Source organism: Gymnoscopelus microlampas (assembly GCF_963454915.1).
Source record: "Gymnoscopelus microlampas genome assembly, chromosome: 3".
In the NCBI taxonomy this organism is placed as follows: Eukaryota; Metazoa; Chordata; class Actinopteri; order Myctophiformes; family Myctophidae; genus Gymnoscopelus; species Gymnoscopelus microlampas.
Window position 1 is genome coordinate 38250866 of NC_139940.1, and position 13439 is coordinate 38264304.

At 40.3% G+C, this 13439-nt stretch overlaps 2 protein-coding genes across 2 annotated transcripts; one reads left to right on the forward strand and one right to left on the reverse strand.

Moving 5' to 3' along the window:
- The first annotated feature begins 304 nt into the window (after positions 1 to 304).
- LOC311042051 (amine sulfotransferase-like) lies at positions 305 to 9394 on the forward strand. Its single transcript, XM_084052585.1, has 7 exons — positions 305 to 451; positions 3405 to 3566; positions 5705 to 5913; positions 6508 to 6634; positions 6726 to 6820; positions 7463 to 7643; positions 8115 to 9394. The coding sequence occupies exons 1-7, from the start codon at positions 445 to 447 to the stop codon at positions 8243 to 8245; spliced, it is 912 nt and encodes a 303-aa protein (XP_083908711.1). The 5' UTR covers positions 305 to 444; the 3' UTR covers positions 8246 to 9394.
- Positions 9395 to 9615: 221 nt separating this feature from the next.
- rwdd1 (RWD domain containing 1) lies at positions 9616 to 12849 on the reverse strand. The gene is made up of 7 exons (XM_084052586.1): positions 12664 to 12849; positions 11738 to 11803; positions 11368 to 11498; positions 11103 to 11246; positions 10625 to 10757; positions 10462 to 10524; positions 9616 to 9973 (listed from the first exon to the last, which is right to left on the reverse strand). Exons 1-7 carry the CDS (start codon positions 12734 to 12736, stop codon positions 9861 to 9863), a joined length of 723 nt encoding a protein of 240 aa, XP_083908712.1. The 5' UTR covers positions 12737 to 12849; the 3' UTR covers positions 9616 to 9860.
- Between the last annotated feature and the right edge of the window lie 590 nt (positions 12850 to 13439).

Here is a 13439-nt window from a genome sequence, read left to right on the forward strand (position 1 = left end):
TTTAGGAATGCGACAAACCCCCAAAAATCTCTATGAATTCAAGGCTGTCTGCATAGGCGGGTGTGTAATTGATAGAAAATAAGTCATTTTTGGGGTGAACTACTTTAAAATCGCACCATATTTCAAAGAGTGTTTGCTGGTGGTGGTGAGTTTCATTGTGCAGCGCCGTTTGCGTAAAAGCGCCAGGCGTGAGCATGGTGACGGAGAGAGAGGAGGGGCCTTCAAGTCGTAGGCAGCCCAACTAAGGTAGGCTCAGGCTGATCTCCAGACTGACACTAATATATACTGTATGTAGGTAGGCTGATCTGCAGACATCTTCAACATACAGTAGGGCATGGTTTCCTCGTGAAAGAATACAAATAGTGTTAAAGCAGAGACTTTGGAGTCAGTCGTCCCTGAAAAACATTGTTTGAAGGAGCGCAGACAGACGGGCATCTGCTGGCAATGGCTGGTAAGAGACACATTATTTAAGTTGAGTTTAGGTCATTTAAGAGAAGATTTGCGTTGTTTGTTATGCTTAATGCACACTAAATTAACAGCAAAAGTTGTAAAATGGCACATTGTATACTGTTGAGTGTTTTCTGTGCGTCCATGGTGACTTATTAGCTCTGGTCCAGAAGGAGATAAGGAGAACTCATTCTAGCCTAGGACCAGAGCTAGTGACTTACTAGCCATATGGTGCCGAGTCCCCCTGGTTTATAGCGGTGTTTGATTTTTGTTACATTGCCAACTCTCACATGTACATAAACGTTCAGATTTCAAATATAAAGTGCTTACCCCCGAGCCACGGATGTTACAAGGCGACCCGGACCACGATAAGTACCCGTATCTCCCGTATTGTTCAATAAAAAGCATTTTAATCCGATCGCCGGCCATTTTCTCCAAATTGTCTCCTATACTTTCAACCATGCGACACTAATGGTTGGGAGGTGTATTGCACTCTGATACTTTACCAAAAAAAGAAAGAAAATGGCCGGCGATGGGATTAAAATTATTTTTATTGAACAATACAGGAGATACGGTTACTTATCGCGGTCCGGATCGCCTTGTAACATCCGTGGCTTGGGGGTAAGCACTTTATATTTGAAATCTGAACGTTTATGTACATGTGAGAGTTGGCAATGTAAAAAAATCGAACACCGCTATAAACCGGGGGGACTCGGCACCATGACTATGACAGTCATGTTTCAGGGCTAGTGACTTACAGTGGTGGGGAAAGTACTACATTTTCTTACTTAAGCAAAAGTATCAATACCGCACAAGGTATCATATATACAATGTATTAAACTATTTTGAAAATAGCAGATCTACAAGCTCACAACCCATGAGCTTGTAGATCGGCTATTTGACAATAGCCGATCTACAAGATTTTAAGTTTAAATAGGGCTGAAGTGGTTAATGTTTTGTACTAATAATTCAAATCTACAAAGTAATTCAAAGTTTTCAAATAATTGTTGCAGAGTAAAAGTATGATATTTCCCTCTGAGATGTAGTGGAGTAGAAGTTGTATAGCGCCCAAGTCCTATACTTCATTCAGTGCCACTGGACGTCTAACGTCCGTTGTATCATAAGTCCTGTGCCACTGGACGTAAGACGTCCAAAAAAAAAAAAAAGTTCAGAACCCAAGATATCATGATTTGAAAATATTCTGCTCCATTCACTCTTTGTTTAACTTCTTACTGAAAAAGGCTGTATCTCGGCTCCTAAGCCCCTTTTTTTTTTACAATGAATTTTGGCTCTGGCACTCAGAGCCAAACTGCCAGAAATAAGTCAGGCACTGAATGAGTTGTTAAGGTACTAGGCTACTGGTTGCCGAGGAAGTTCAGACGTGTGCTCAATAACTAATGTCCAAAAGTTGTCCTTGAGTTCATAAACAAACGATTTATTATCTGTAGCCGATCTGTCACTTCAGCATACAATAAATACATAAATAAACTAGAAAATGTGTACTGTTCCTGATTAATTCTGTCTTACCTCACTTCAAAATATATAAATGATCTTTTGAAGTGACACACCTATTTATAGGTCTCTATTTCATCATGCGTCTTGCTAGCCAATCAAAGCACACCCTTTCAACATATTGTCATTGTCATTGTCACGTGAAGCTTGACCAATGTTAGCTTGGTGGACACACGGAAGGACGAGAACGAAAAAGTCTCCTAGCGGAGACAATTAACAGTCAAACGCACAGGATACAGACCACCAGCTCTCATGAACACAGTAAAAAACTGTTTGCCCTGGGCCCTGCCCCTGGCAACACCTGTGCCTGATTAGGGACAGGGTTAAATACCTTGTAACCCTGGCAACCTTGGCCTTGACCATGCCCTGCAGTGATGTCATAAAATAAGAAACAACATGGCTCATATGGCTCTTACAGAAGAAAAAAATACCTCAAAATTGTACTTAAAGGTAGGGTAAGTGATATTTTTTGGTTAAAGTACTATATTCTGATAGTAATCATTACTACAGATTCGTTTGTTGTGTCACAAGGGGTCTCTCCAGCTCTTTAGTAAACAGAATATACGTATATTTTCAGGTAGGTGACAACATTTGAGCCAATCAGGGGAGAGCACTGAAAATGCATTTTCTGTTTAATAAAGAGCTGGAGAGACATGGGAGACTCCTTTTACTGAACAAACACTCTATAGCAATGAGTACCATCAGAATATAGAGCTATTTAACACTTGTTTTAAACAACGTAAATCACTTACCCTACCTTAAGTACAATACTTGAGTAAATGTACTTAGTTACTGTACACCACTGGCCCTAACCACATGAACCCACTATTGGCTTGTGGTTCATTATAATAGGTGAACATCTACAAGCCCACTAAGCCTTTTGAGCATAATTTGCAAGATATTTGGTGTAAAGGGAAAGGAGGGAGAAGAAGACCCCAGCTCAGGGGAAGCCATCACATTCACCCCAGTTAATGTGCTTAATTAGTGGTTAATTTCTATTACACAGTAAAATGCTCAGTGATAATTTAATTGGAGTATTAATTACCCTACAAGCGGAACCAAAATCCCCATAGAAATCCACCTCAGCTGAACTTCATTTGTAGAGCCCTTTAATTACTGGCTGCATTATTTTAAATCAACACTACAATAATTACGGCAACATGTTTTCCCATACGATGAAACATGTATGAATATGACCTGCTGTTTACATGAACTCAAACTCAACCACTTTCGATGAATTGAATACACAGGACCCCAATGGAAACAAGCCATAGTACTTTTTTGGGTTTATCCTTTTAGCATCCTTTTGTTTGAAACTGTACCTCTGTGCTTTTTTGCACTCTTAATAAAGTATTCAATCAACCGATCGATCAAAATAGGCTACTATAAGATCTTTCTGGATTGAGGATGCATAAAGTAAATTGTTTTATTTTATTTTATTTTAGTTCCCATGGATTCCACTGACATTCAGAGTGACAATTTCAAGCTGGTACCACACAGAGGTTTGTTCTTGATCAGCAAGATCCACAATCCGGAAGAAGTGGACCAGATCCAAAGCTGGAAGACACAAGAATCTGATGTATTTGTTGTCACATATCCAAAGTCAGGTATGGCTACTAGTCACGTTGTTATTGTTTTACTGTGGAGTGATATTTTGAATCACTATGAGTAATATCATGTGGGTGCAATTGTCAGTGTGGTTGGTAAAGTAAACAGTTGGTGGTGCTGAAAACTGTCCAAAATCTTCACATAGATGGAATGCAGCAAGCCCTGTTTTTCCTCCGTTGTAGTTAAGTTAACACCACCCTGCATTGTGTCCTCTCTAGGCCTATCCACTCGCACTGCCATTACCAAATGATTGAGCTCTGAGAGTGAATTTAAGGACACTGTAATCTTGGCTCTTGCAGCTTAGAGGAAGAAACAAGGATTATCTGTGGGTCCATTGTTTCCAGATGAATGGGCCCGGGTGAATCTTGTAGGATTTGCAAGTCATGTAGATTTCAGTGGAGAAAGGGTTTAATTTGTATTTATTTGTATTGTATCCCTCTTCCCCACACCACATTGCCTCTGTATGTAAGAAAAGGGTAATATGAGACACAACAACAGTGTAGCAACTAGTATTCTTGTGCATATCTTGTGAAAACGTCAATGCTCAACAAAGGGCCACACAGAAGACAGTTGACACAGTAGCTGACAGTTATAGGCTACAATTACATCAGTCTGAGTTGAGAGTAGAGGTTGTCCTGCTGACATGAAGTGGCTTCTCTATTAATTCACTGGTTCTCAAAGTGGGGTCTGCGTTGACTCTGGACTTGATTAAACACAGTGGACCAACATCAGCAGATGACACGACACCCCAAATCTGACTGTGGAAACTTCACACTGGACTTCAAGCAACTTGGATTCGGTGTCTCTTCACTCTTCCTCCAGTCCCTGGGACCTTGATTTCCAAATTAAATGCTACATTTACTTTAATCTCAAACGTGAATTTCCGGTGCTCCTCATGTAAAAGGAGCCCAGAGGAGACATTAGAGCACTTCATGCTTGCTTCTGTCTTCTTACTGGCTTTATGGAGATGCAGATTTCCTTTTCCAACAGGACCTGAACCCTATAGAGAATATGGGGTATTGTCAAGATGAAGATGAGACACCGAACCCAACAATGTAGACGAGCTGAGGCCTGAGGGCCACTTTCAAAGCAACCTGGACTTCCATAACACCACAGCAGTGCCAGTGCCACAGGCTGATTTCCTCCATGCCACGGTGCATGGATGTAGTAATTTGTTCAAAATGGGCTCCAACCAAGTATTGAGTGCATCAATGAAAATGAACATACTTTCCAGATGGTCGACACTTCTGTGTTCCTTTAAATCATTTTAAAGGATCCCTTGATAATAAGCCTTATATGCCTTAATACATTATAACTGCCCTCTATAACAAAAATGTTAAACTTAAATATTTTATTAATTTTAGAAATAGTCCCTCAAGTGGGACAATGCCCATAGCAAGTTGGTGTTATTTGTCCATGTGTGGTCTAGCCCTATGGAATGCATGTGCAAATAAAAAACGTAATACTTCCTAGGGTTAATATGAGCATCAAATCAAAATATCAGTATTTTAAACATGTTTTATTCGCACATGCATTCCATAGGGCTGGACCACATATGGACAAATTACATCATCAGCTTGCGACAGGCACTTTCCCTCTTTTTTTTTTTCCTCTTTTATGGCTTTATTTGACAGGACAGTAGGCTGACAGGAAATAAGATGGGGGGGGGGGGGTGACACACAGCAAAGGTCGGTGGGATCGGGAGTCGAACCCGCGACACGTTGTTAAACTGGATTACCAGCATATGTGGTATGCGCCTGGACCGGTAGGCCAGCGGGCGCCCGGCATCGGCACTCTTGAGGAAAACATGAACTGTTTCTAAAATAAATAAAATATTTAAGGTGTTTTTCATTTTACATTTTGGTTATAGAGGGCAATTATATGTAATGTTCTAATAGTTTGAGATACTAGATTTATTTTCATGAGCTGTATGCTGTAATCAAGATTTAAAAAATGGCTTGAAACATTTACCTTTTTGTAATGATGAATCTAGAATATATGAAAGTGTCACTTTTTAAATTACATAACCTAAAATGAACTTTTCTACGATATTAATAGTTTTGGGAATACACCTGTACACATTCATTTGGTTGTCCTTGACATGAAAATGTTTGAGAACCACTGCTCTAATTGACAGGAACTATCTGGATGCAGCAGATTCTCCTCCTCATAGAGGCCAAGGGTGACATCACTGCCATCAGTACTAAGCCAAACTCTGAGCAGGTCCCGTGGATCGAGCTCATTGGCCAGGGGAAGGAATTCCTCGCAGCTCCTCCCCCTAGGCTACGGGTCTCCCATCTGCAGTACAGGTTCATGCCCCTTGCTCTTAGCCAGAGGAAAGGCAAGGTCAGTTCATTGTATTTTATTATATCCATGGCACGCTGTCTTCCAAATGCTGTTGGTCAATTAAAGTAAAGCCAAGTCAGTTGACCACTTAAACCCTATGTTAAAGCCAAGTCAGTTGACCAATTAAGCCCTAAGTTAAACTTTGTCGCAAGACAGTGTCATACAAAATTAGCTGATCTACAGTCTCACAACACGTCACATTGCGATGCGTTGTGAGCGCTTGTAGAGCTATTCCTGCTCTTGCCCATAATGGGGACACCGGGTTGTAAGGAGGATAAAATAACCTTTTTTCAGCCTCATCTCCATTTATGGGTCCTCACTAATGCTCAGGACAATATTATTTCGTCCTGCTCACTCTGTGTCAGAGGCAGGCTGAGGATAGCTCATGACGCCATCATCGGACAGGTATTTGGAGCTAATGGAAACTACTTTATCTTTCTGGAACCTTAACTTGCTAAAATAGTTGTCATGGTTGCATAAAAAAGGACTGATATGGAGATGTGGTTGAAGAAATATTAAGTGTTCCTTTAAATTATGTCAGTTTCAAAGTGTTGAGAGCAAATTATCAATAAATTCAAACTCTGCTTCTCGAAGGTGATCTATGTAACAAGAAACCCCAAGGATGTCCTTGTGTCCTTTTACCACTTCCACAAATTTGCAGCCATGCTGGAGACACCAGAGGACTTCAACTGCTTCTTTGAAAAATTCATGAAAGGAGAGAGTAAGCACAAGTACAGCGTTGTCCTTGCATTGCAGTTCATTATGATTACAGAATATCATGTGATAATGGCATTTTACTTTGTTTATTGCAGTATATGGGAACTGCTGGTTTGAGCACGTGAAGACTTGGTACTCACACAAAGATGACATCAACATCCTCTTCATCGCTTATGAAGAAATGATTCAGGTAGGGACTCAGTGATCGCAAATTCGCAATCTGTACATTTCTATTAGAATGTTATATGCTGTGCGTATGGGGAAATGATCTCAAATCACAAGAAATTGTCATTTTTGTATAAATTAGTGACCCATGGATTAACGTTCTCAGTCGCCAAGACAGATTTCAGTCATTTGGATTCCATGGAAGCCAGCATGTCTTCTATGGAAGCATGTTGCGCAGCAAAATAGCCGATCTACAAGCTCTCAATGCGTCTCCGACGCATTGAGAGCTTGTAGAAAGGCTATTTTCGGTTATTTTAAGATTAGAGCATTTGAAGTGGTCAAACTAGCAATATGTTCAGAAGCATCTTCCATAATATCTTAATCGTCTCGGATATTTAATATAAAAGCAACGGTTAAAGCCTGAATCTGTGAATTTGTGTTCTTGAACCCGTTGGCAGTATGTAGAACAGCAGGACCATCATTACTAAAGCATCCTAATTTTACATAGTGTTCATCGTTTAGGAATCGGCGCTAGTGTGTGTGTGTGGGGGGGGTCCTTTCACACTGTTTCACAAATCGCACATTAGGTTTTCAGTCGTGAGATAACATTTTGCTTTAATCCATGAGTGACCTCATTGTGTTTGTTTGCCCATGTGTTTTTACCCAGGACTTGGAGTCGGCGGTGAAGAGGATGTGTATGTTCTTGGATAAGGAGTTGACTGAAGAGCAGCTGGTCAACGTGGTTAAACACAGCACCTTCAGGAACATGAGGCTCATCCCACAGGCCAACTATGAGCTTGTGTCAGACCATTTGCTGAACCAGAGCAAAGGATCGTTCATGAGGAAAGGTGAAGTATTGCCGAAGGGTCACATTCATGTTGTGACTTGTGTGGCTTAATTTCCTTCACGTTAATTTGAACAAACTGCCCAACACAGCAAGGCCTAGCTTGGGATCCAGCCTGATTCACTACGTTCGGCTGATTTTTTTTTCTCAGTTCGCTTATCGGTCTGGCCAGCCTCCTATTTGAGTCGTATTTTAATGACGAGGCAAGTAAGCAAGTAGGAAGTGACTCGAGTTTTACATTGGACAACACTGGTCCCGCCCCCCTACAGACCAATCAGAAGCCGTGAGTCGTTTTCACTCGTTAGTGCACGAAGATAGATAGGAGGCTTTCCAGACTGTATAGCGAGTGAGAAACAAAATCCGCCGAATGTAGCGAAGCAATCTGGATCCCAGGCTAAACAAGGCCTACTTAACATTCGATTTAGACATGAACCGATATTTTCTTCTATCCCTTCTATCTCCAATCAAACACCAGGAACCATTGGTGATTGGAAAACTCATTTCACTGTTGCCCAAAATGAGCGATTTGATAAGGTCTTTCGGGAGAAGATGAAGGACGTTCCCATTACCTTCACCTGGGATATCAATTACATCGTTAATGTGTGATGTCATCAGGCTGATGCTGAGGGCAATATATGCATCTTTGTCATTTTTACAGCTTTATGGACACTGCACAAAATCATTTATCTTGAGCAAATCAACTGTACCACAAGGACTGTCAATCATGTGCTTTAACATTTGATATAGTTAGGATATAAAGTGATTATTTTTTTTCTATAAAAATAAAATGTTTAGGTAAATAAGCATTTTTCTGTGTCTATGCCATGCAACATATGAACACTGTACTCTCATTTGTGGTATGGGTGTGATTACAAATTAATGTTTTACAAGATTGTTTACAAGGATGTCAATCAGGACAACAAGCCTAAATAATTGCAGTGAAATTAAATTAATCATCGCGTTAGTTCATGTAGGGCACGGAAGTCTCATACGGTCAGCTGTAATCAGCTGTCAGTCTGCTGATAGGTCTGTCAAAAGTATTACACAATCGTCTAATCGCAATTATTTTTGCATAATCATTTCCATGTTGAAAAATGTTCACACATTTTCAAATATGAAAAAAGCAGAAATAGCTGATCTACAAGCTTACTTTTTGATTACGAAGCCTAAAAGGCAAACAGAAATATGTTTTTTATTCATATGATCCAATGTTCAACGCCAAACACACAATTAAATCGTTAATCGCAATTATTTGAGTGATAATTAATCGTCAACTTAAATGTGTAACAGGCAGGCAGTCCGTTTAAACACGGCTGCCTCCTACACTGGATCTCTGCTTTTCAATTGTTGCCAAACGCTCCTGCTGCTGCTGGCAAAACTTGCCACCACCACCCCAGCCTCCACCTTATAGTTCAGAGTCTTGCATTACTCAAGCGTTTAAACTGAATGTGGAACTGAAATCCATGTGTGCATGGCCCTTAAGTAAACTGGAATTTAATGTTTGCATGGCTCTAACTGTATTCAATGTTCTATGGCTTTAATGTTAAAATGCATTCAAGTTTGCACAACTTAAGTTATTCTGATTCAATGTCTTGCTATGGGCCCGCTCTTGTATACCTGTGGGAGGTTTTGCATAGAGTTCCCTTTTTTTACTTAGCATGCTGTTTAGTAAACTTTAGGGAACATCTTAAAGAGCGGAGCCATTAATGCCAAGTTTAACTGTATTCCATTTGTTGCAATAAATGGCTAAATCTACTTTGACGTGAGGGTTCCTGACTGAAATATTAAAAAAATAAGAAGCCTTACAAGTAATAAATCAAAGCCATACCAGTAGCATAGCACACAATTAACTATCCAGAGTGGATATAGTGGTGTGATGTTGGTTCTAGATAATTCATTGCTGCCCTCTGTAGGACTGCTAAGGATTCTGCTCAGTCATGTCGTGCACACCATGTGAAATCAACAACAGAGCCAAGTTGAACATAAATCTGTTGGATTTAATTGCTTCAGGGTAGAAATTAACCACCAAGGGTATACAAATTCCCTTAGACTAACTTTGTCAAGAATCACAGCTCACCATTGTTTAGAGTCCATCCTAAGAAAATAAATGTGGGGGTAATTTTTCCTTTAGATGCGATCAGTCTGACGGTGATACTCCCAACGCAGAGAGATGAGCAGGTTATGTCCTGTCAGAATACAGCAGTTCTCTGCTGTTTCTGGTTTAGTCCTCATCGCTACCCATTGCTAACGGGTCAAAGTCGGGGTCATCCTCATCCAAGTCCAGATCATCAATGTCCTGGAAAAGCGACTCGTCCACTTCAACGTTGTTTCCGGCTGGGGCAGAGCGGAAAGCACAACTTTATTACAATAATCAGGGCTTGAGAACAAAATAATGTTCTATGTTCTATGCATGTGCCTGCCTGCTTTTGCTTTCCAACCATGTTCCTCAACCACTTCAAAATAATGAACTGTAAAAAATTATTCAGTGACACTTGATCTATAAAAAGGTGAATAGTACATCGTTTGTCATTTATGAAGAAATGCCAACACCTGCACTGAAGATCCACAGGTTGGTGTAAATATTATAATGGACATTTCCTGGCGTCAACAAAGTTAAATCAGCCAGCTGATGGGATCATAAAGTATAGTGCCCTTTTATGCAGGGCCATTGCAGGCTTTTGTCTAAAATGTCTTCAATGGTACAGATGAAAAATGTATGTACATTTGTATGGCACAAGCTACAGCATGGCAAGGATATATATATGACACTTTAGAAGAAGAATTATCATTAACACACACACACACACACAGACAGATCTTACTATCTTCAAGGAACTGGATATCGGATGTGTCAAGGTTGTGGTCCGTCTCAAAGAGTTGTTTCCCTGTAGAACAAAACGTGTTCAGCTTACAAGTTTAAGTTCACATGACTAAAGTCTAGTTAGGTATAGAGATGAGTATCAAACCCTTGGTCGGGGTGTTTACCAGTGAGTTTGCCTTGCTTTGCCATCTCCTCTTCTTTCTGTTTTTTCCTCTTCAACTCAAACATCTCAAGCTCAAACTTTGCTTTCCATGCCAGGAAGTTTTCAATTGTGACCACTGTGCCTTGGAAAAGCACCTATACGAAAACATTGGAAAAAAGTTTGAGAACAACTGCCATCTCAATATTTGACTGTTTATTGAACTCAAGACGAGAGTAAAAAAAATGCACAGGTATCCAGTTGAATGCCCAGCCTAACAGGATGATAACGTAACCACTTGAACCCCAGCATCCATATTCTGGGGGGAACATTACCCAAAAATAGCTGATCTACAAGCTCACGCAACACCTTGTAGATTAGATATTTTTGGTGAGATTTGGTGTAGATGGAAAAAGGTCCAAGGTACAGAGCCAACTCATGTCCACTTTATAAGGTCTAGAGGGTTTAAGTGGTTAAATACATTTCTCTTTCCTTGCAAATACCTTTTCTGCTTCCTCTGCCTCCCTCTCTTTCCGCTTCGTCTCTTCCTCCCGTCTGTTTTTCTTCTGATCAACTATTTCATTCAGTTTCTCCTGAACCGCTGACACTAGGGTGAAAATCATCACCATGCCCAGGTTTTCCTCCGCCTAACGGAGATAAACAAAGTGAAAATTTCTGCATAGGAAAGGAACAGGAGATATGGGATATGGGAACAAATTGAATGAAACTGGGAGGGACAGAGACAGATGGAAACAGAAATAGGCCTACCTGTTGCTGTAGGAATGTGAGAATTTCCTCCACATCAGAATCCTCCAGATTTTCCTGCGTTTCGATCTCCCACAGCGGAGGCTCGTCTGGGTATTTCTCTACATAGGTGAATTTTAAGGTCGCCTCCACCACTGGACAGAGAAAACAGATTGGGTTAGTCATTCCAGGATGAATACTTGCTTAGAAAGTCACTCTGCAAAATTAAATGTGTTTTAAATGTGTTTATCGTGTTTATGCTCCAGTTGACATTGACAAAAAAAGAGACAAAATTACAATAAAATAACAATTGTAGATAAAGATAACAAATACAATTGCACACGGTGCAACATAGTGCCTTTGTCAGGTAACTGCAATTGAGCAAATGACTTACTTTCATGGTTTTCCCCTGCATCTGAGGTTACAGTGACGGTAAAGCTGGTGGGCTTTTCTGATAGTACTGTGAAAACAGAAATGTGTCATTCAAGCATAAATCTACCTGTGTTATACACATGTTTCACTAGGTTCATAATGTTCAACATGTCTTATTCAGGGGTCTTCAACAGGGGGTCCTCAGAGTTACTACAGGGGGGCCGCCAAATCTTTGTGCGGTAGGATTTATTTTTATACATTAACCACTTGAACCCCAGCATCATTATTCTGAGGAGAACTTTAGCCAAAAATAGCAGATCTACAAGCTCACAACACCTCGAAGTGCAGCCAAAGAGGTTTGGTGTAGAGGGGGGAAAAGAGCAGACTAAATACAGAGTGAAAGGTCAAGTTTACTAAATATTGACTGTTTAAGTGGTTAAATGTCTGAAAATACACATTAACATCAATCCAACAGTAGTGTCAAACAAGTCTATGAAGCTATCTGTGAAAATGTTTCACCTGCAACAGAAATGTATACACTATGTAGTGGGGTGGGGGGTGTCCTTGCATCATCTCTCTCAGCTAAGGGGTCCTCTTTGGCCTGAAAAAGACCCCTGTCATATGTGACAGAGATCTTCAACGTTTTTCAGGCCAAAGAGGACAAAGATTGTGTTGCAGATTCAACTTTTTCATAGATAGCTTCATAGACTTGTTTGACAGCACTGTCATCAGTGTTGGATTGATGTTAATTTGTATTTTCAGACATTTAACCACTTAAACAGTCAAAACTTAGTAAACTTGACCTTTGACTCTGTACTTAGTCTGTTCTCTAGACCAAACATATGATGTTGGGACATCAATAAACCAATTTGCTTAAAGTATGTGTCTGCTAAGGTTAGCCTACTAGCTTGCTAACCGGGTTTTCAGTGTCATGCCAACATGCTTTACCTGTAAAAGAATCTTCGTAGATAGACTCTATAGCCTCCAGCTCATTTCTCTGCTCTTCCGCGTAATCTGTCATTTTTTATTTATTCAAGCGTCAATTATCTAACGTTATTATGAGTTATTAAAACCATCACAGCTGTGTGTGGACGTGTGTGTGTGTGTGTAGTGTATGTGTGCGTGCTCCTCCACAGTGGCCCACTGCGATCGACTACATCGTCAATCTGTAGTTTACGTCTGATCAGCCTTAGCCATGGATCACACGACGCCGATCATCTGTCATGGCCGTCACGGATGAACTTCAACATTGTGTTTGCACTTTCTTCACATTTAGCCCGTACATCTACATAAACGTTCAAATTTCAAATATAAAGTGCTTACCCCATGCCCAAAAATGTAAAAATGATGTACGGGCCCTCAGAAGTACCTGTATCTTCCGTATTGTTTCATAAAAAGCATGTTAATCCGATTGGTGGCCATTTTCTCACAGCGTATCAGTGTGCAATACAATACACCATCCAACTGATAGGGTCACGTAGCAAAAACACGGAGAAAATGGCCACTGATTGCATTAAAATGCTTTTTATTGAACTATATGGAACATACAGGTACTTTTGATGGACCGTACATAAGTGCAACATCCGTGGCCATGGGTTAACTTCTTTATATTTGAAATCTGAACGTTTATGTAGATGTACGGGCCAAATATTTAAAAACGGCAAACACCAGGTTGAAGTTCATCCATGACTGTCATGATATGAGGGCTAGATCAGCATGGGGTT